The sequence below is a fragment of the Geospiza fortis genome, unplaced genomic scaffold (assembly GCF_000277835.1).
Source record: "Geospiza fortis unplaced genomic scaffold, GeoFor_1.0 scaffold246, whole genome shotgun sequence".
NCBI classification, from domain to species: Eukaryota; Metazoa; Chordata; class Aves; order Passeriformes; family Thraupidae; genus Geospiza; species Geospiza fortis.
Window position 1 is genome coordinate 759,824 of NW_005054476.1, and position 23,081 is coordinate 782,904.

Sequence of the window (23,081 nt, forward strand, 5' to 3'; positions counted from 1 at the left end):
AAACAGGCTTTGCAAGTAAGCCAGCCTCAAAATAACATAAAAAAGGTGAAGAGAATTTCTGAATATATTTTTCTAATTAAAAAAGATGACCCAGCATTAATATATGCCTGATGGTAACTGAAAACACAGACTGCTAAAATAGCTGAGTCTCACTGGGGCTGTGTTTAAATTCTGCTAAGTATTAAGAAATGCCTAAATAATGGACAGAGTTCAGGGGTGCATAATACATCTTGTTATAAAGAGCACCTGCCAAGACCATATTGGCCTATACTTAAAACAGTTTCTACAATTAAAATACCTAAATCTAGAGGCCACCTGTTTCCTGCCTTTGCCTTTCTGAAATGTCAGAAGTTTTACTGTAAACACAGGTGAGCAAAATAAGATGCTGCCTGATTTTAAGGGACTTAAAGAATTTGCACAACAGCCGAAGTCTGGGCCAGCCTCTTTTCAGCTCCCAGCCCCTCAATTAAAACTGATGAGAGAAGCAGCATCATCTCTTCCTCTCTCAGTGGCAAGACGCTTATGTGGGAATTCCCACACCAAACTGGGAAAGCAGCAATCCATCCAGCAGTTTGGATTTGACAGTAACCAATACCAGATGTTATAGCCAAGGCATAATAAAATGCAGAGAGAGTAACTGTGGAGAAAACTGCTCATTTTTTTTTAATTTCCCATGGGTCTCTGGGCAAGGCACATATCCTGGGGTATACAGCATCCCGAGAAATCGGTCTGGCTACTCAGGAATTTGCCAAAAAGCTGTTCAGGTGGCAACCTTGAATTCATTGCTGACTCTGTCCCTACTGCAGGGCCCTTAAGAGAAGTTGGATCCACATTTTAATTTTAATCTAATTGTGAAAAGTAAAGAAGATAAAACAGTTCTAGAAATTGTAAAAGAGTTTTGGGGTTTTTTCTCTTATAAAGAGACATATTTTTGAAGTGCTGCCAGTTAGCAGCAGTGTTGAAAGCTGAACATAGACACCAGAAACCATGTCTGCAGGCCCAGTCTTTCCCTGATGGCATTTGCACATCATTTAATACAGCTGAGAATTATGTCCTGCTCATCATGCCAGGTGCTTGGTTGTTTGCCCAAAATACCAGGTGAACAACTACTCTGGAGTCCAGTAAAATGCAGCTCAGAAAGCTCTACTTTCGGGTATTCCCTGAAGTACCCAAGTCCCTGGAAGAGAATCCTTCTCAGTCACCCTTGCTGACAAATGCACACATCTAAGAAAGACTCTGTGCCCTGCAAAAGGTTTTGCACAACACAAGGCTTAGGGTAAAATGGAAACCACTGGCACCGACCCAGTCAAAGGGGTGGGAGCAATCCTGTGTTCCTCTGCTCCTTGAGCGGGGCAGATGTGAGGCAGCTGGGCAGGAACATCCAGGAGCTCTGCAGCTGCATTTCTGCTGCACCCCTGCCAATGCCATCAGCCATGCTAAGTGGTGATAGGCACATCCTTGGTTTTGTCAGCTGAAGCACACAGCTTTGGCTATGCTGGACCAGCAACACACATCTGCAGCAGAGCTCAGTGCAAACAAGGCCTGGACACTCTTTTTTTCCTCCATTTTTTTTATTTCTCTGGAGGATCAAGAAATGAATCAAAATTACAGTTTCATAGAAATGCACAGAATATTTATTTAGTTTGACAGAAGTGTATGAATTTTTCAGAAAGACAAAAAGGCACAAAAAGGCACAAAAAGGCACAAAACAGGTTTCTTACTGCCTAAGACAGAGAATCCCAGGAATCTGAAAGCAGAAAGTTATCTGATTTCTACACAGGAAAGCAGTGGAGTCCAGAAGAGTTCAGTTAACTGAAGCCTACTATTTATCCCCTTTCTTTTCTCTTGACCAGTGAGATGGTTTCACCTGGTAAATTTTAATGTGTAAGGACACTTACTGAAATGAGGAACAGTTATAACACAATAACTGATTTAGTGCATCTCTGCACAGAAATTGGCAGTAGTATCAAAATGGTAATAAAGCTTTGGGACATCAGAAAACACAATTACGCAATTATGCTCAGACCATAAAAAACATCCCCTTCTGAGCAGTTCCTGAGCTAGAAGATAAGGAAAATGACCCATCAGCTAAGGGTATACAGCACACTTCAGCAAAGACTTGAGCCATCATTGTTACATTGCTGTCTTCTCATGTTATATCACAGCTGTTACTGATACACACTCTGAAATCTCAAGCAGCAGACCCATCTTTCTTAGCTCATCCTTGTAAGAGGACTCAAGAAAATCAACACTAGCTTTCACAGTCCTTGGTGCCACCTTTACAATTTCAAAATGTTATGTTTCCCCTGCTACTCATTGCTTCTTGCAAAGCACTTGAAATCATGTCATGAATTAAAGATTATACAACAATGGCTTCAAAATAACTTACTTGCTATATTTATCATGGGGAAAATTTTGCATTTACTATTAAATACTACCCTTAAAGCCAGATGGTCATACAGAGAAGAACTAGAAGAAATTTAGAAAAGCAAACACAGTTGTCTTTGCAAAGTGCTACTGAGATTAGAAAACAAGTTATCAGAGGTAAACAATCTTCTCCTCTACTCTGGCTCCACTCTCTGCATCCTGCAGGCTCTGAGGCTGGTGGTTCAGCATCAGTTCATCTACCTGTGGTGACTGGAGGGATCCCTGGTTTGGAACACTTTTCTGGGAGCCTTGGGTCTCTGATGTGTTCAGATCTGTAACACACAAGAGAAGGAAAATGCATTTTCTGCCATGCCTCTGCCATCAAAAAGGGCAAATTCTGACTTTTTCATTAGCACCATTTTCTAGTTTGCTGCATCTGTCTGGAAAGGAAAACAGTACTCTAGAACAAATTATACTACAGCCTGGTGAAACGTACCTTACCCAAAGTTAGTGAAATTTATTCAACTAATAATAATAGTAATTATACATGTGTAGCCAAACTTTACTAAACAGATACACAATAATGGAAAGAGATAAACGAGGTCAGAATTGAGCTGGAGGGAAGCAGACAGCATATAATCAGTCTCTTTGTTAGTAATAATACAGTTGTAACATTCATACAGGTTTCATCATTACACAGAGTTTTATTCATAAGCCTTCCTTTTATGGATGCAAAAGAATTAAGTGAGCAAAGTTAGAAGTCTACATGGCTGGCATTTGCATTCAGCTTTTTCTGCCAAGTTTACTGTGTTTATTGGCATAAACTACCTACTCTACTCTGTCTTGATCTTTTTGGTGCGACGTGGAGAGAAACACTTGCATCCAAACACTAGAACATTATTTCACAACAGTCTTATCTTTCCAATTTTCTCCCACAAATGCAGAGAATCAGGTGCTTGTTTTCCAGCATTCCACAATGAACGCTTCTATGATGATCCATATATAGCTTTATAAACCAAAACAACATGATTACAGTTGGGTTTTATCCCCAGTCAGCATTTTGTAGCACTTTGGGCCCTCAGAACCTGCATCTCAGTAGTTGACTTTTCTACATCTGTATTTCTTCAAAGCAACTTTACCATAAAAACAAGCTGCATAACAAAGAATGTGTATCCTCATGCATAGCAATGAAAAATATCTGTAATGGATATGCTGCAATACTTTTCACTGTAATCTTAGCCTGACTGACTCTTCTATTACATCAGAAGAGTTAAATTTTCATTCTTCCCTCTCAAAAAAGGACTGTAGAAAGAAAGAGAGATTTGAACAGCATGGTAATGCCAGAAGCACGCAAACCAAGATCTGGCGTTCTTTGAGCCTTGATCACTCATGCAGAGCTGGAGAGACATTTCATGCTTGCTCTGGTCCCTACTTCTGACGTGTATGTGCAATGGAAATCTACTCTTAAGGATCTATTTGTGTTTTTACACACCATGTCACTTAGCTGGTGGCAATTCATAATGACACATGCCCACATTTGGCATTCCCCAAATATATGTGACTTTCATCAGTCTTGTTCACTGAGGCAGGAGTGAGTTCAAGGCAAAACAAGCTTGCTGGCACCCCGAAAAGCCTAGGCTCTCTGGCTGCTCCCTGGCATGGGCTGTGTGGAGCAGTGTGGGATGGTTATGCAATGGGCATGTGGGAACACATCATATCGCAGCCTCTGCCTTCAGCATCTTCTCCTCTTTGATATTCTCACAGCTGGGGGGAGCAAACGGGCTTTGGGGCTGCAGCTCCCAGCATAAACCACATGCATCTTATTCTTGCTGCCAAGACTGCACAGTCAATGGCAGGAGCAAGGTATTTATAAATGAGCTTAGTCATACTGGAATGACACAGAATACTACAAAAATTAGTCTTCAATTGTCTTTCTTTTACTCTTTTATTCTGGATTAAGTTTCAGTCTTAATGAAAATCCAAAGTAAGTCTTGCTTGATAGCAAGTGAGTTATTTGCAATACCTAACACAGAAAATCTTGACTCCCTAATTTAGTCAAATAGGCCTGATTTTTTGAAGATGATGTCTGCATTTATTTCTTTTTGATGATTATATTAGAAAATGAGTGCAATTTGCAGCCCACAGAAGAAAGCAAAAATATGTCTGTCTTTATGAAAACTGGATGCATTTGGGTTGTTTATTTATTAAAAAGAGTCCTACTAGCAGAAGTTCCTCTACTTCTAAACACTTACATTTTCAGGTAATTTTATCCACATTAATATTTCTTTTACGTCCTGCGAGTCTATTCACATTACCCAAGTTATGTACATAAGAATACCAGGGAGTAAACACTTATTTGAAAGATCTGTTTCCAAAGTTTATGAAGTACATAATTTGAGAAGTCTGTTTACAAATTTGAAAATACACAGAAAAGAAACACCTTACATGCAATTATTTTCCACCAGCAAAACTAAATAGTAATTGCTTCAGCAATTAAAACAGTAGCTGTTTCCAAACCATTTCTCATTAACTGTTATAACTACAAGCAGCAGAGCTGAGCAGCGAAAACTCTCAGCATTCTGCAAAAACAAATCAGATCATGTCACTATCAAAATAAATGATTTATCACTAGTTCAGCTTCTTTTTTTTTTTTTTTTCTAAATACCTTGCATCTGGGAAACCTGAACAGCAGGAGAGCACTCAGGAGGTCGGAGCACAGCTGCTGCTGGGGAGCCGAGTGGCTTCAGGCTGGAAAGGTTGTGCTTAATCCAACTGAGGAGGGAAGGGGCTGGTTTTGGATGCACTTCAGGTGGCACTCAACACAGACTCTGCCTAACAAAAGCACAATGTGTCCCCGAGGCCAACACACTCAGCCTGCCATCGGGGAGGGTGGCTGCTGTTTCTCTGCCCAGTGCCATGCTGGAAGCAGCTGAGCCAGCAGACCAGCTGGTATCACAGGCAGCAGTGTGATGTGCCCCAAGGGTAGTGCATGGAAGAGTGGAAGAAGCGCTAGAAATGGTAGCAACAGTTTGAAGTGAAGGGACACTGAGAAAAGTGGACTGAGCTGCCAGTCAGCCTTGGTTGTTGTAATGTAGAACAGTAACAGCAGCCAAGAAGTGCTGGAAGCAGCTGAGCCAGCAGACCAGCTGGTATCACAGGCAGCAGTGTGATGTGCCCCAAGGGTAGTGCATGGAAGAGTGGAAGAAGCGCTAGAAATGGTAGCAACAGTTTGAAGTGAAGGGACACTGAGAAAAGTGGACTGAGCTGCCAGTCAGCCTTGGTTGTTGTAATGTAGAACAGTAACAGCAGCCAAGAAGCCTCCCCTGAGCTCTCAGGTATAGCATGGGGAAACTGAGTTGCCCTTGTCACTAAGCAGGAGAAAGGTGGAAGAAATCTTCCTCTTGAAATGTTCTCCCAAAACAAGGAGGAAACTTCTGAAATCAGACTTGAAAACATCAGCTGATGTCTACTAAAGAACTCTGAGAGCTGAGAATGCTTAATAAAAATAAAAAAGGAAAACAAACTGATTATTTGTGCAGACAGCAAGGCTAAGGGGCTGCTATCAGAAAGACACCCACGAAGCTCTCCCACGATCCCCTGAAGCTGGGGCACCCATCCCAGTCCCTCTCCAGGCCCATTCTCTGCTGCACTGAGGCAAACATCCGATTTCACTATGGATCAAGAGTCAGGCAAATACAGACCACTGGCCTTTTATGAGCTTCCATCAATGTGATTGTAATTCACCTGTCAAAATCAGCCATAAAATGAGTTCTGCGTTATCCCCTTTGTTTAAATTCAGCACTTACTTACCCTTTTTTCTGCTCTCTTCCAAGCTACCAGCAGATGCTCTCTCTGGCAGGCTGTATTTGGCTCAACAGCGCGCCCACCAGACCAGCACCCATATCACCAGCACCGGGCAAAATTGCTGGTGCCCTTGCTGCCCGGGCTGGGCTCTGCCTGCTGCCGTGCTTTCACACCCTCCCAGAGAGGACAAACCAAAGGACTGTACCTGGCCATAGCCATCCACTTGCTCATCTGCACTGTTTTTCTTTCATAGTTAGATAAATGCAGAAAATACTCCCTATTTCCAAAGCTTTAACAAAACTGAGCTGTAGCTCAGACCCTTCCACAGTCCACTCTTGACACAGCCTTCTGCTCCCTCCCACTTTTGCACCAGCCAAGAGCTGTCAGCATCTCTGTGTACCCTGGACCCCAGAATTAATGTGCAAACTGAAACCCTTCACCTTACATAAAACATATTTCTCCTACAATATTCCAGGTAAATCTTAAGAACAAGCCAGAACCATAGCTGCATCATGGATACCCTAGGTAAAAGTGAACAGCAAATCAGAGAAATCCACTCTTCCGAAGTTGGGCTGGTCAAACACCCAAGGCAAAAAAGGGTGTGCTTTAGGCTAGTGACCAAATACTAGGTAAGTTGTGAAAGCACTTCAGCCTTTTTGGGACTTGTAGCCTGTGCCACACCTCAGTATTAAATACTCCTAAAGTACAGTTTTTACTCCTTTTAATCTCAGCTAAGACCATTTCATTGAATAAAGAAACCCCAGGCATTCCCAGCAGTCTTCCCCACTAATTTTTGCAAAAGGAGTTAGAGGCCGTTTGTAACAAACTCTGGATTTAATCACAAATTGTCTCGTTCACACAGATGCTGTCAAATTCAATACTAAAATTCAATTTTTTTCCCCATTTTCCTTGGGTTTATGTCTGGTACCATGAGGACAGGCATCAGGAAACTGCAGAGAGGCACTTTACTCCTTCCATACTTTTTTAGACCACCTCAATATAAAAACAATGGCAGATGGCAGGCCTGTCGTATGTGGGATCAGTTCTCAAGGGAGTTTATAAGGGGACCTCAGATTTCCAAACAGGGTCTGGGTCCAAACTCTGAGAAACGACAGCTCCGGGCTAAAAACATGTTACTGTTGTACAGGAAAAGAAAGAAAAAACAGGTAGCATTCTGCATCCTAACTACCCTACCTTTTCCACAGCATTAAGAGATGGGATTAGTAGTATCTCACAAACTGCTGACAAGGTGAAGGACAAAGGAATGGTATTTGCAGGGATCTGAAATCAATACATATAAAAACAAACACAGCCCATGTACCTGGGGGGGTAGGGGATACAAAAGCCAAGTAAACAACTCATTAGTCACACTGATTCTCACCTCCTGTCTGTTGTCATAGAATGTAAGCACTTCCACATCAAATAAATGCCACAGATTTTCTCCTTCACCCCCTTCACCCCTCCTCTCTCTCCCCAGGATCAGAGCTCTTGATGTTAAGGCTAGACTGCACACAGTGAAGATTGTGGGAAGGACAGGAGAACCAAGGCACTAAGAAACACTCCAAACAAAAAACCTCTCAAGTCTCTGTGTTTTGAACAGAAAGCCCTTAGTGCTCCTCCTTCAGCTCTGACCCTGATTTCACAGCACCACAGGATAATTCAAATTGGAAAGGATCTCAGAAGGCCTCAGATTCAAACTCCTCCTCAAAGCTGGGTTAGCTCTGAGGTCAGGCCAGGCTGGATACTTTTTTTACTTCTTAGTCATTTCTAAAAAGGAAGGAGGAAAAAAAAAAGGGAAGAAAAAAGGGGGAAAAAAAAGTGGGGGGAGAGGGTGGAAGGAACACACCACAAGGATTTTGCAGACAATTACCTTGCTGTGACTCTCCAAGATCTGTTGCATTGACCCCCTTTACCAAATAAAAACTGCATACTAAAACTGCATTAAATGAAGAGCAATTTATGCCACTTTTAGCAACAAATATGTTGAAGAGTCACAAAACCACTAACCTTCTGAATTAATAAATAGAGTTAGGTTTCAGTTTTACATGTACTTATAACAACTGGTACCAAGTTCATTTGGACTGACAGCTGACACATCAGCTTCAGGCCACAGCTATTTGAAATGGCAGAGCTGCTCTATTTAATCCCCACACTGGCACTCATGCATAATGCAAAGCACAAGCAGACACCTAACAACCAGTGCTAAGTCTACCGGGTCTGGGATATTCAAAGGAATTCAAGGGTAACAGGCTCTCATTTGCCACCACTGTTCAACAGCAAAGGGCAGCCTAACTCCCATGGGATCCACTGAAAAACCCACTGGCAAATCCCACAGCAGCTCTTTGTCTCTAATGATGCTCCCAGCGGCTTCCATGCAGATTCATTAGCAACAGACAGCCAATTCCCCCGGGAACTCCAAGCACCTCAGCCTCTGCCCTTTCCTCACCATGGCCAGTTTTGATTGCCTTTTCTAATGCCTACTAAAACTTTCCCAGATTGCAATGGATTTTCCATACTGCAGGTTCAGTTGTTTAAAGTTGGTGGAAGAAAGGGAACACCATGCAGTGGTATTGGGCACCTGGAACACCAGGGAAAAACCTGGAACAACCAAGATACTGCTGCTACCAATCCAGAACAGAACACTTGCTATAGAAAAGTTATGTGTGAGCCTTGATGATTTGAGGACAATTCCCAACAGTTTCACTGGCACCTGAACATAGCTCACATAACATCAACAAACCAGGCCCTTCACAACTCAATAAAGCTGATTTCACAGCAGGAACTGAACTTGGTACTGGGTCTCAAAAAAACACTGGGAAAAAATATTTTGACCCGAAAGCTTCCAAGGTAAGAAGAGCCTAATCCATTTCCAGCTGACTGAGTAAGTCAAGAAAATCAGTCTGGGAATTGTAATGCTGTTATTTACTTTTGACCAGCCCAACCCTGTGAAAAACCAGCCACTGTATCTCTTAAGCAAACAAGCACCTTCATGAGTAAGAGAACTTTACACAGAAAAGCAGATGAGAAATTATTTCAGAAGATATCCCACATTAATTAGTCTTAGCAGATTTTGGTGCATTTTTTGTTACAAGACAGAGAACAGAAGGAATTCAAAGTCTATGATGAATAAGGTCTGCAACATAACTCTTCTCTATATCTGTATGCTGCATTTTTTATCATAGTAGAATTACTGGGATTGCCATTATTCTGCATGTTTCTACTCTTTGTGTAAACAATGCAGGTCCGTTTTCAGGTTTTGCCTCATAAGTCTTCAGAGAAGTTTCACCTAGACAATTTGGACTTAATTCTTGGCACCAGAAACATAAAATACATATTTATTCCTCTGAAATGGCATTTATCATAAAGTTCCAACTCATACTCCAGGGTTTGGAGTAATGTGATGATGCAGTCATTTTCCTTTTATTAAGGCCCAGTAAACACACTATTTCTAACACTGATGTTTACCAAAGAAAATATTTTAAAACTAACTCAAGCTCAAATACTGATAGTGTCACTTTGACATCAAATTCATAGCATGCTGATCAAAATTGATTAGGTTGATTAAAATTTTAACCAAGTTACTTGGCTATGTTATCAGTTGTATTGGTTTTTGAAGCATACGGGTCTTAGGCTATTTTTGGCATGCTGTTTTTCTAATGCATATCAATAAGAGAGACTTAAAAATAGGTCTGACTTTAAATCATAATTTGTCTGTGCATTAAATACCCACAGTCTCACCTTGGGAGGGCAGACTGCCTGACAGCTGTCTGCTTCTGCTTATTATTAATTTATTTAAGCAAGAATTCCCTATTAAATTGTCTTTGTGCTAAGCTTTGAAGCTTTAGATGGTCAATTACAGACAAACACGTGGTCCAACAGGTATTCTGCTAACAACGAACACATGTTTTATTGACCTACTTCTTTTCCAGCTCATTAAACACAGCTGCACTCAAATGATCAAGAGGAAAGAACCATAAAACCCCAAGAACACTCTTCCTACACAGGATCATAAGGAACGTGACCAGCTGCCGCCGCAGGGGCCCTGCCCCACCCAGGGCAGCAGCACACCCACACAGAGCACCTCTCCAGGGGCAGGGCTGCTGCCTGCCCACTGACAACAGTGGTGGGGAGGCACTGAAAACCCCCACAGCCTCCTTTTCCAGGCGTCCCACGCGGGTGAAAACTAAGTGGTCTGCAACCATTTCCTCCCAGCCCATCATCTGCTGAAGTCATTTGGCCAGCAGGCTGAAGTCAAAACAAACTGCCATCAGTAGGGAATGCTCCTGCTTGAATGTTTAATGCAGAAACAGAAACCCCATAAAGTTACAGACACAAACAGCACTACCAAGGACTCAAGGGACAGTGAACCAGCTCCCCTTTCTGCTGCCTGCCAGCATCTCCACGCTTCCCTCACCCACTGTCCCAATTTGCACCCTGAAGATAAAACACTGCAGTGAGGCTTTATCTCCTTCCCTTTCGAAAAAAGAGAAACAGCCAGCATTAACCCGGAAAAAGCAGTCTCTGGAACATGAAGTCATTCCCTTTGAAACAAAAGGGGACATTTACACATCAAAACTCCTCTTCTGAGCTGTTACCACAGACAGATGTTAGAGTGTTGATTAACTCTGCCTCATATTTTATGGACACTCTTTGGTTGCGGGTTGTTTTGTTGGTTTTTTTTTTTTTTCACTTTGAAATAAACGTGAAATCAAAGACCTTGGCAAAAAATCAATTTAGTCCCCAGTGTTTGGCCAGTCTTTCAGGTGCAACATAAAGAAGTGTGCTCTGGACTTTGGCAAACATTTTCTTGAGTAGCAGAAGGGCACAGCTCTGTTACAAAAGCCAAAAGGGTGAGGTAATTTATAAAACACTCAAGTCGCCTCCTAAGCACTTTGGTTTTATAGGGTAATTTCCCAACAACAGACCAGATCCACCACTTCTTACTTATAAAAGCTGACAAGACCAAAACGCAAAGAGACCAGCAGGAGAGTGCTAAGTCAATATATAGAATTGCTGCAGAAGAAAAAAATCAGGCAAAGCACCTGTTGCAAATCAATTACATGCTAATCTTATTCTTTAAGAGAAGCTCCTGCTGTTGATTAATACAGGAAAAAATACAAGCGCGACTACATGAGTGAGCATCTGAGACAAGCCTCATCTATAATCACAAAGATACTTGTTCTCTCCAAGGTCAAAACTGAGGGAAATATTCACTACATTTTTATTGCATATTGAATATCAGCATAGCCATTTTTATTCATTTTTGGCAGGAAGTTTATGCACTCATGTTTTCTTCTTGGAGTCCTTGAAAAAATCAAGAAAAAAATGGAAAAGTTGCACATTCCCCATATTTTGCATTGTAAGCATAGGAATTTTCAGTGCACTTGAATATTTTAAAATGAATGCCCTTTTTAAATGTTTGCTAAAAGTTCTGTGAACACGTAACTTCTGTGAAAACAGTTTGCATAAGAGGTAAAGGAAGAATTGTACATCAAAGCCATAAAACCCCACAATTATCAAATAAGCATGTGTGTCCATCCCACGAGTATGTGGAGAGCACTTGGATCCACTTTCCTCTCTTCTGCTCCCACTTCTCCCGTGTAGGAACAATACTGGTCTTACCCTTAAGCCTGAATTCATCACCTCCTCCTTCTACCTCACCTTTACTACAAGTTTTAAAACACCTGCCTGTATTCATTTTCACTTCAACCCTAAACTGCCTGTATTTAATGCAGGAGCCTTCCTTAGACCTTCATATCCTCCCCAGGGCACTGTGCTTCAATGGCAAGTTGCTCTGCACAGAAGACAGCTTCCCTGCAGTTTGTCTGTCAGCAACAATTATCCTTACATTTTCAAATTCAATTAACAAAGAGAAAGAAAAAATCATCCTTGCCAAATACCCTGCTTTACCTGTCTCTCATATATTCTTTATCACGGAATATACTCAGTGGCTTTTAAACTACTATGATTTTTCTACAACAGACCCTAAGCAAATATAGAAAAATCGTATCTATTTTTTATCATTTATGTCCCAGTTTTAGATCAAACTTCTGAGGAACACTCAAGGAATTTCAGCAGGTGACTGTTGGAAGTCTTCCTATTTGATTAAACTATAACTAACTTCCATACCAGCACCAAGGCTCCTCCTCTCTACTGCCCCACTAAAAACTCACACCCAAAAGAAATTTTCTACAGCATCTGGCAAGGGGGAACAATATACTCCATGAAATCTCTACCAGTTTGGTGACAGCCAATGAAATTTATTGGAAGGCAGTTGGGTGCTCCTGTGATGAATACCAGCACAAGACAATCTTCCCCAGTGTCTTAATAAATATTTAACAGCAGATGATGATGAGGAGGTTTCATATTACTAACACTTCATTATTTTTGTACAACATGCTACAGGCCATTTCTTGGGATATGTAAAGTATTATACTAAATAATTAAAATGAGATTGTACTTTTTAAAATAAGCTAGACAGATACACTTGGTGATTCAGCTACATGGTTTTACAGGGCGTGTTTGCATACTCAATATCTTGCAAAATTTGATCATCCATAAACAGCTTCTCTCAGCTATTAGAATGAATTATTTATTTACACTAGTGCATCTATTTCGGGCTCTAACTTCATTACAAAATACATACAAAATATTTTAATGTACTAAAGCAGGGCACTGCAGCTAGGTCTCCACCCACAGAGAGCATTTCCCAAGGAAAACAAAGACCTCCCAAGGAATCTTCTTAACATCAAACAACCAGCAAGACAGTTGTTTTGTGGCCCTTTTCCTGAGAGGCTACCTCTTTTCCTGCAGACTTGCTATCCAAGTCACATCTTTGCACATCCCTGAGCTGGAGCTTAGGATCCAGTTCACTCTAAACCAGTTGTCTGGCCAAAAACCCTCTGCCCATGGTTTTCTGCTTTCTCTTTTCATCCCTCTACTTCCCTGAAACCTCTACCTATGGAAAAAACACAATACACATAAAGAATAAATCTGCATATAAGGGGGGTCGTGCACAAAATTCGAATTTTATTGACACCACTAATTCCACTGACCCCATAAACCACTATACTGAAGTTGGTGGAACCATAAGTGTGAGAAAAATCAGAAAGATTCAGCTATCATCCTGTTGCTGTTTAGTAAGTCAGCAGTTAATGAAAGCCTGAATATGGAGTGCAGATTTACACCAACACCAGTGGTACCTCAAAAGACAGGGTCAGGCAATCTTTTTTACTCCATTCATAACCTTAAAGATGTGCACTATTTTAAACTTCCCTCCACAAATGAGTGATCTCTAAAGGAGAAGACAACAGAAAGAATAAAATCAGACAGACATTACACAGGATAGGCATTACTTACATTACTGTACAAAATAAAACCAGAATATCATTAGCTGCCTTAATTAAAGGATTATGTTATAGTGCTGCATCTACTGTGGTTATTTTCAGAAATGAGAAAAGTGTTTTGAGATGGGAAAATCAGTAACAGAACAACAAAATCTGACTTCTACAGAGGTGAAAATATACTAATTGCAGGTGACATACAAGGACATATTTTTGACTTTGGTATCATACTGCTGTGTGATTTCATCCCTTTTGCCATTTGCTTTAAACAAACAGCAGTGTTATTCCAAAGAGGGAAAAAAAATACTTCCTCTCTGATTCATTTCCTCCAAGTATCTCAGAGCCACGGAAATCTTCCAGCAGAGCATGAAAATCAGTGTTTTGTGGTATGGAGAATTTGCTGTTGCCTGTTGCAGAGTCAAAAGTAACAGCTCAATTGTTCTAATAAATCAATGAGATTTTGAACTTGGAAAATGCTGGTGCTGATGTTCCTCAACTTCATATTCTTATATATTTCCATTTAATTTTATTCTCATTATAACTTACACTGAGCACTGAATGGGCCCTGTGCTCACTTCTGTAGCCATCTGCACTTAGAGTAGTAGGGATATGTTAAACACAGAAAAATCAATTTAGAATTGTTCTCAATGTGGCATCTACTCTACATCTATAATATAAAAAGACAAAAAAATTAAAGTAGCTCAAAATATGACACCTGCTCAGGAGACTCCCTGACAAACTGGGAGCTCCATAGGTCATATCATCCTTTGCTTTTTAAAAATTTCCCTCTTTCCATCTCTCCAAATGAAAGAAAATCAAAAAGAATTTAGTCACTGTGGACAGTGAAAAAAAAATGGCACTACTAAAAATATTTTTAGACATACCAGAAAAAAATTAGGTTGAAACATATCTTCACATGCAATTCTGCAAGTGGTAGGGGGCTGGCCTGTCACTGACTCCAAAGGATGCTGTTTTAAAGTGTGTGCTGTATGGGACACAGTTACATTCCAGCTTAGAAAAATCAGATGTACTCAGAAGGAGTTCTTTCAGCAACAACCATATAAAAATTAGCACACAACAATTACATATGCAGAACTGTGGCGACTTTTTTGGGGGTGTTGCTAATCATTATCTACCAGGTTCCAAGTGATGAAAGCAATCTTATTAAACTAAGTCCTCATCATCCCATCAGCCACTTCCAGCACTAGCAGCAGCAGCTATGCTATCTGAATAAGACCCTGAGTTACTGAGATTTGTTCCTTGCCAAAATCCAGTGTTGAGTTGGAAGCATAGACAAAGAGCCGGTACCACTTCAGATGGCTTTTTAACACTGTGGTGCAAAGCATATTTCACCTATTTTTTTATCACACTTGCATCAATTTTACATGGTAAATCTCTCCTGACTGCAACAAATTCACCTTAACACAAATATGATAAAAGAGCTAGGCCTACTGTTCTCAACCTCCCTGATGCAAACATAGAGCAGACACTTTTATTCAATGTCATTCGGCCACAACTTAGGTTAGCTAAGCCTTCGTGGTGGTTTAACCCCAGCCAGAAACCAAGCCCCACACAGCCCCCTCTCTTACCAAAATGACTGGGGAAGGGTAAAAGCAGGACAACTCATGGGCTGAGAAAAAGACAGTTTAATAGGGAAAGCAAAGGCTGTGCACACAAGCAAAACAAACCAAGGAATCAATTCAGTGCTTCCCATGCACTGGCAGGTGTTCAGCCATCTACAGGACAGCCAGGCCCCATCGTGCAAAATGGTTACTTGGGAAGACAAATGACATCACCACAAATGTCCCCCCCTTTCCTGTTTCTTTCCCCCACTTTATATACTGAGCTTGGTGCCACATGGTCTGGAATAGCCCTTTGGTCAGTTTGGGTCACCTGCCCTGGCTCTGTCTCCTCCCAGCCTGCCAAGCACCCCCAGTCCCCTCCCCAGTGTGGCTGTACCAAAAGCAGAAAAGGCCTTGGCTCTGTGCAAGCCCTGCTCAGCAATAACAGAAACATCTCTGTATTATCAACCCTGTGTTCAGCACAAATCCAAACCACAGCCCCATAGCAGACACTGTGGGGAAAATTAACTCTACTCCAGATGAAACCAGCACAGACAAAAATGCACTGTTCTAAATGCCATCTAAATTAACAATGGGAAACCAAAGCAAATGAATCTGATACACAGTTTTAAGAACAGGTTGAACAGAGTAATCACCATTAGCATAATCTGCCTTAGGGAATAGGAAGGAAATTTGTATAAACTATATGGAGTTATAGGATACTACACATTGTTTCTGGAATCTTTGCTTTTTCTGTTGCAAATTAAATATTCTACATCTCTAGAAACCACTTATTTTGATGAAAGCCACTATAAATAAATAATTTTTCCAAAATCAAACAGTCTCATTTGTTTATACTCATATATGTACAAATTTCTGTCCCTTAAAAACTATTTAAATTACATTAGTCAAATAGAGTCCTCTTTTTGCTCCTTGGGTTTGCATTTGGCTGCTTATGAAGATCACAGGTTTTCCTATGTCCCCCATAAAGATTTAAACTTTGTTTTTCGCTGTGTCACATGTATAGCTCCTTCATACTAAATGTCTGAGGTAAAACCTTCCCACATTCAAGTTTAATCAGTTTTCCAGATCTATCACTTTTCAATTCTATTTCTGTAACTACAATGTCTCAATAAATGAAGTTAAGGTAGCAGCAGCAAACAATGCTATTCACTTCAAAGCTTAAAAGAATTAAAATTGCCCTGATTCCTGAAATCAAAGAGGTGAATCCATAGGTAAATCCTCAGGCCTCACTTTGGCTGGTTAACTTGACATGTCAATTAAATGCAAGACTAATTTATTCAATTCTCAGTCTAGTCTGACACAAAACCTATATTTCCCCTCCTTCCTAATTAGCCAAAGTACTTGCTTCTTTCATGCAGATAATTTCATAACCATTACTGTAAAGCATTAACACATTTTTCTTTCAATCATATTTTCCTCCTGTTGACTGACACACCTTTTCTAGTGAGGTTACTTATGCCAGTTTCAGTTCAGTGGGAACTTGCCTCAAGGTCTTTACTGAAGTTCCCTCCCATACACATAGAACAATGATACATAATCATGATGTTAACTATGGGAAGACACCTATGTCTTACCTTAGGAAATATGAATGGAAAATTATGCATTACAGTAATGTAGCCATTTCCATTTCTGTATATTTATGAAGCTTAATTGAATACTAGTTAACATATGGTAGAATGCAGTGTAATTAACTCCTTGGAAACGAGTTTAGATGGTGCTTCTCTTTAAATAATTTAGGTGGGTTTTTTTGACAGACTCCTTACAAAATGCATAATAATTCTGTGAAAGTTAATCAAACCCAAGAAATTTCTTTTGTGTACACACAAAACTTTAACTATATATTAGGTCTGGCTATGTATGTACGTGGTGCATGGCTATATGCAGTAAACCATACTCAGTATTTGTTTCTTAGTTCTATGTTGACAAATTATTTAAGAATGTTTTTTTAAAGACGATTATGAGACTATACACAAAGCTAGGTGGAAAATGCATGGAAACGCACAAAAATGCGTTTTAATATTCATCCACGTGAAAATATTCATCCACGTGAAAATATTGAAGATTTCAACTAACTTTTAAGTTCTTTCCCTCATTGCATTTAAGATGGTTTTCCTTCAAAGTGATTGGAACGGACTATATCCTGCAGAGGTGTTAAAAAGCAGAGGCAAAGGTTGGAGATTTTCTGAAACTCTGATAAATTCTCTGGGGAAGAAAACATGACCAAAATTAATCAAGAAAAAGAAAATCAGTTTCCTAGTATGAAATGTTTGTATTGTTCAATTTGATTGACATTGCTTAGGAACATGCAATTTGCATAATTTCCATGTGCATGGTCCCTTGGGGAAATTCAGTACTCTTCTCATTCCCCAGTCCCTCCCTGTACAGTGGTCCAGATGCAAGACAGAAGCAAGTCTGAATCATGCAGACTTATGCACTGCATGATCAGAGCATAAAATTCTCGTCACCTTCTCAACAACAAATGCAACCACGGAATGTGATGTCACATCTCCCTGGGGGGAGGCTTTCAGCCCTGCCTGCTCCAGCAGTGCAGTCGTAGGCTTCACAGCATCATCTGAACCATCAGAATGCTGCAAGGATTTGCTTCACTCCTTTGCATAAGGTGTCTTGTGTCACTACCCAGGCAGTAAGAGCACATTTTGCCAACACAATTTGGTCACACACTACACTGGCCTCTTGGGCGGGCTATGGAGCCAGACCTTGTCCCCAAGAGTGCTGGGACTGCCTTGGTGCTCTGCTACCAGGGCAAGATAACGATGTCTACATAGTATGCATTGACAACAGCTGAACATGAAGCCGGTCCATTGTGTCTTGAGACACAGATACTCCACCAGCTTATCTTAGAATCAGTGCAATTTAACTGGTACAAGCCAGTTTAATTAAAAAAGATGCTCTCATGTGGGCTCAACAGAAAGTACCTGGGTAGTTTCTATCTGTTTGTTTGCCAGTGCAAGCTAAGCCACTTTTGAGAGGTTTAAACCCACATATGTGTATTTTTTCAAATTCACACTAACTAAAATGACAACCACAGCCAAAATAGAACGAGTTTCACCAGGCTACTTATTTAGGCATTTTTAGAAATATTAATCTCTCTTACTAATCAGCTTGGTTTGCTGATTGTAGTGATGTGACTAGCCTGCCCTACCTTTGGTTATAACATGCTGTTTTGGCAATCCACATACCAAAGAGTAGTAAGGCTGTACTGGATGTCTGTTGAATTCATTACAAGGAGCACTAAGGAGCAAGTTCCTTAATCACCAATGTAAGACAATTCACCATTGTGCCTGTGTATGTTTTCAATTCCTAATTCTGCTGCTCACTGGTCTTTGCTGTGACCTGACCTGCAAGCTGGTGTGAGAACAGAAGCTATTCTGCACTGCCAACTGCACCAAAATGGGAGCTCAGGCACTGCTGCAGCATCGCCATGCCACGTCTCCTGAATTTCACAACTGTGGAGAAAACCCCACCAGATCATTTAATCCCTTACCCCAAAAATGTACCGTCGGCACCCAAGACTTTTAGCTGTTGTGTTTTTACATCCTGGTCTACAACCCACACTAACGAAAGAAGCTAGATCAAAACTAATATTGTGCAAAATGAGAAATAAACCCCAGATAGTTTAGAGTTTCTCATAAGTTTTTAAGACCTTCAAGGAATTTTCAGTGCATGCAGTGCTCAGATAGGCAGCCTCTTCCACCCATTTTGGTAGCCACTATCACTAACTGCCATGCAGCCTACATATCTTTTGGGGTACTGGTAAAATGCACGAATAAAGAAAGATAATGCAGTAAGAGTTACTGATGTAACTTATTCAAACATTATATTACTCCTTAGAAGTGATACCACTGTCTGTCCACAGATCTTTCAAGATATTTTCCTTCCTTAATGAAGCAAGAAATGGGTGTTTGAACACTGATTATCATTCTAAGACAGGAAATCAAAAGCTATTCTACCAGAAATCATCAAGTAATGCACTTATGTTCTCAAACAATCAATAAAATTCACTTGAAGAAGAGTGATTTCTGCTCACAAAAAACAGGTCAAAAAGCCTTGGGAAAAGACTGAGAGAAAAACACATTTTGAGTACTATTATGCACAAAAAGGAGTTTTGTAGGGTTTTTCAGTAATTTTTTGTATTTCTGTTCTGCTGTTTTTCTCACCTATCATGAAAAATCGTGCAAAGAAACATGCAACTGTTTTATCAAAATCTCTTGCTTCCACTACTACCAAGCAGTCTTTGTTCCTAGGACTATTCAGCCAGAGAGGGGGCAAACTGCCTGTATGACTTCTTAATTAAATAAAGTATTAATTACCATTATTAAAGGAATCCTTGTTGCTTTTGCAGGAAAAAGACATCTGCTGGTAAGGACTAGTGGATTTCCACAGTGCACTACTTAATGCTGGCTGACAAGAAGTGTCCATTTTGAGGTCCACCTGATTTTCACTAGTCCCTGCTACATCAGAATTTGAGATATTCATCCCATAGACACCGTCCTCATAAACGAGAGAAGAATTTGATCTGTTGATTCTTCTTAGAGACACACACACTACAGCTTCATTGAAGTAGAATGCATTTTCACCATGTAAGCTGTCCAATTGATTATGTCCCATTATCTGCAGAAGGGGGAAAAAACCAGCAAAAAACAAAACAGAGAATTTTACTTTCACCTTTGTCAAGTAACAAAACCAGAGAATCACAGAGTATGTCAAGTTGGAAAGGACTCATAAGAATCATGGAGTCCAACTCCCTGCTTCTCACTATGTAAAACTGAAGTGTATGACTATAAGCATCATCCTGAAGAATACTTACAGCAGGATGCAGAAAATTAACTGCCAGACAGAATGGGGATTCATAGCAAATAGTCATCTAATTGCCAGAGGTTAATCTCAAAACATATTATTCCTGTGTATTCAGGAATAAACAGCAATAACCTAGCAGATCTGGTCTTAGCTCACCTTGAAAGAAGTAGTAACTGCAAAGTAACAGATATAAAAGGACCACTATCTGGGATGCACTGAGCTCTGCTGACTACTTCCAGAGGATTAATATTTTGCCTCATGGCTCAACAAGGTGCCACTTCTTATACGTAAATCTGTGTACTCTGCAATCCAAAAATAACACTGTACCTCACACAGACAGGCAATCACAGAGAACAGGGCTGCAGCAGTCAAACTGGGGATGGCAAACAGCTTTAGCAAGCAAGCCAAGGCTCCCAAGGGCAGAAAATGCAACTTCTGCAGATTCTTTGTCTGCAGGTGTTTATTAAGGCCAATCTCACAAAAAATAAGCAGGAGTATTAGAGTGAGTTACTGCATTGTTTGGTCACACAAAATTATCTAGGCTGTGTGTAATACAAAAACATTGGGAGGGGAATATCAGCTGACTGACAATCACTCAACCTGTTCCACTGCTGCACTGAATATGGTATGGAAACACAGGAGAAAGACAATCTTGAGGTCTGGATGGACTCAAAGCCATGTAGTCTTCTTGAAAAAAAAAATACAAGCAGACTTACAAATGAAATATTATATTACAAAAACCATTAATCTCTGACACTCAGCATTGAATTATTTTGCCTCTCTGTGCGATCTGGATATCCCTGTATCAGACTATTATCCTTCCACTTCCCCTCCTCGAAAGATTTCAGAAGTAACATTCCTTAAAGCTGATGGGAAACTTCAGTTTTGCATTTATCATCCACCTCTTAAGCACTGCCAAACAAGTCAAAACTGCAGCACATGCTATGCTAGTAAAAAGTGTCTTTGTTGTTTGGGCTAGCAAGCATATATGGGTAAGTCATGTTCACACTGTGTTCACAAAAGCCAGATGAAAAGGGGGAGGTCAGAGGCCAATCCTTTAACCCCTCAGGCAGGCACAATCTTAGATGCCAAATGGTTATGGTTGAGTTGACAGATGAAAAACTATGGAGGTGATGGCTTGAAGAAAGGCTCTACAGATTTTCTTGTGAAAACGAGAACCTGAGGGGAAAAAGAAGCTGTTTGGGTCAGTGAGCTTTCCATATGTGGAAAAGCCAGACAAAATGTTTTGATTTTCAGGTGCTTTAGAGAACAGTTATGGAAATCAAGACCACAACCACGAAGCAGGTATTAGAGATGAGGACCTACCTGGCAGGTGAGCACCCAGACAGCTGAGTTCAGAGGCAGACTGCACCCTTCAACCTCAACAAAAACTTAATCATTTTTATTATTAAACACTTAAGCAGTTTTGGGGCTACTTTAAATTGCACCCCCAAATAATAAGCATCTCCAAGGATTTACACTGTCAGGGATGGTGCCACACGCCAACCTCTTCCCCTAGGGGGCTGGTTGTTTCAAGGAACAGGACAGCAGGGCCTGATATGTGGGGTTCACAGGAGCCTGATGTTTGTTACTCCTGGAGGTGCACCTTTTCCTCCCTGGAGCTAGTGGTCCAGGAAAAAAACCAGCAACCAAAACTTCATTAAGTGCTTTATATGCTTAAGCATTACAATAATTAAATTTTTCTACAAGATGCACAGACACAATGGGTCTTACAAACACAGTAGTAAAGCAGAATAAAACACAGATTCTCATATTTATAATTTCTGTCTTCTCAATTTAATAAACATCTGCCTAAGTTTGGGTTTTGTAGGTATCTAGCTTAAAATCACAGAATGGTTGAGGTTGGAAAGGACCTCTAGAAGACATCTGGTCCAACCCCCCTGCTGAAGCAGGGCCAAGGACCACGTCCAGGTGACTTTTGAATATTGCCAATGACAGAGACTCCACAACTTCCCTGGGCAACCTGTGCCAGGGCTCCATCATCCCCACAAGAAAAAATAGTTTTCTGATGTTCAAAAATAGCTTTCTGATGCTCAAATTCTGATGGTTTTGTTTGTGCCTATTGCCTCAGGTTCTGTCACTGGGTGTCACTGAAAAGAACCTCGCTCCATCTCCTTTAGAACCTCCATTTAGGTGGTTTTATACATTAAAAGGAACCCCAATTAATAAGGAACCCCCATTAATAAAAACCATTTCTTCTCCAGGTTGAACAATCTCAGCTTTCCTTACCGGAGAGATATCCCTGCCTCTCAAACAGGCATCCATCCTCCTGTCTCTACCTCCTCTCCACCCCACAGCTCCATGCTTTTCTTGTACTGGGGGAGCCAGACTCCAGGTGTGTCCAGAGCAGAGAGGAAGGATCCCCTCACTTGACCTACTAGCCATACTTTACTCAGTGCAGCCCTGGAGACTGTGTGCTGCCTTTTGAGAAGGGCACATTGTTTGCTCATGCTCTACACCAGGACTCCCAGTCCTTTTCACAGAATCATAGAATCACAAAGGCTGGAAAAGATCTCCAAGATCATTAAGTCCAACCTTTGACCCAACACACCACTATCACATCAACAAAATCATACCACTAACTACCATGTCCAGTCACTTTTTGAACACTTCCAGGGATGGTGATTCCACCACCTCCCTAGGCAGCCTGTTTCAATGCCAGCAAAGAAATTCTTCCCAATGTCCAAATCAAACCTTCCCTGTCACAGCTCAAGGCCATTTCCCCTTGTCGTCTCACTAACTGCCTGGGAAAAGAGGCTGACTCCCATCTTGCTACAACCCCCTTTCAGGTAGCTGTAGAGAGTCAAGCTGATTTCCAGTAGGTGATCACCAGCATCCAGCCATGCATGGGGTTGCTCCTTCTCAGGGCCAGGACTTTGCACTTTCCCTGCTTAAACTTCATGACATTCAAAGAAAATGCTAGGATATGCCTGAATCTCAGCTTCCCACATGCTCACTCATTACTTTAAGAACCAACAAAACCCTATTCGTCAAGGCAGGCTTCTAGGAATGCAGTCAGGGGTACAGTTACAATGGGGAAGCACAAACCTCATAGTCCCCTGTGTGTGAAAACAGGTTGTTTTGCTGACCATGCTTCCAGTGCCATACGAGTTTCTTCTGCATTTTCACATTGTCTCTTTCC

General features: G+C 40.9%; 1 protein-coding gene across 1 annotated transcript in view; it reads right to left on the reverse strand.

Annotated features, from left to right (window-relative positions):
* Window positions 1-1,616: 1,616 nt before the first annotated feature.
* The window catches only part of ARHGEF28 (Rho guanine nucleotide exchange factor 28), a 106,742-nt gene continuing 85,277 nt past the window's right edge, over window positions 1,617-23,081 (reverse strand). The window contains 3 exon segments of the mRNA XM_031063008.1: window positions 1,617-2,699; window positions 19,432-19,732; window positions 22,988-23,081. The exon segment at window positions 22,988-23,081 is cut by the window's right edge and continues 344 nt beyond it. Of these exon segments, the coding sequence (XP_030918868.1) occupies window positions 2,539-2,699; window positions 19,432-19,732; window positions 22,988-23,081 (556 nt within the window). The 3' untranslated portion in view covers window positions 1,617-2,538.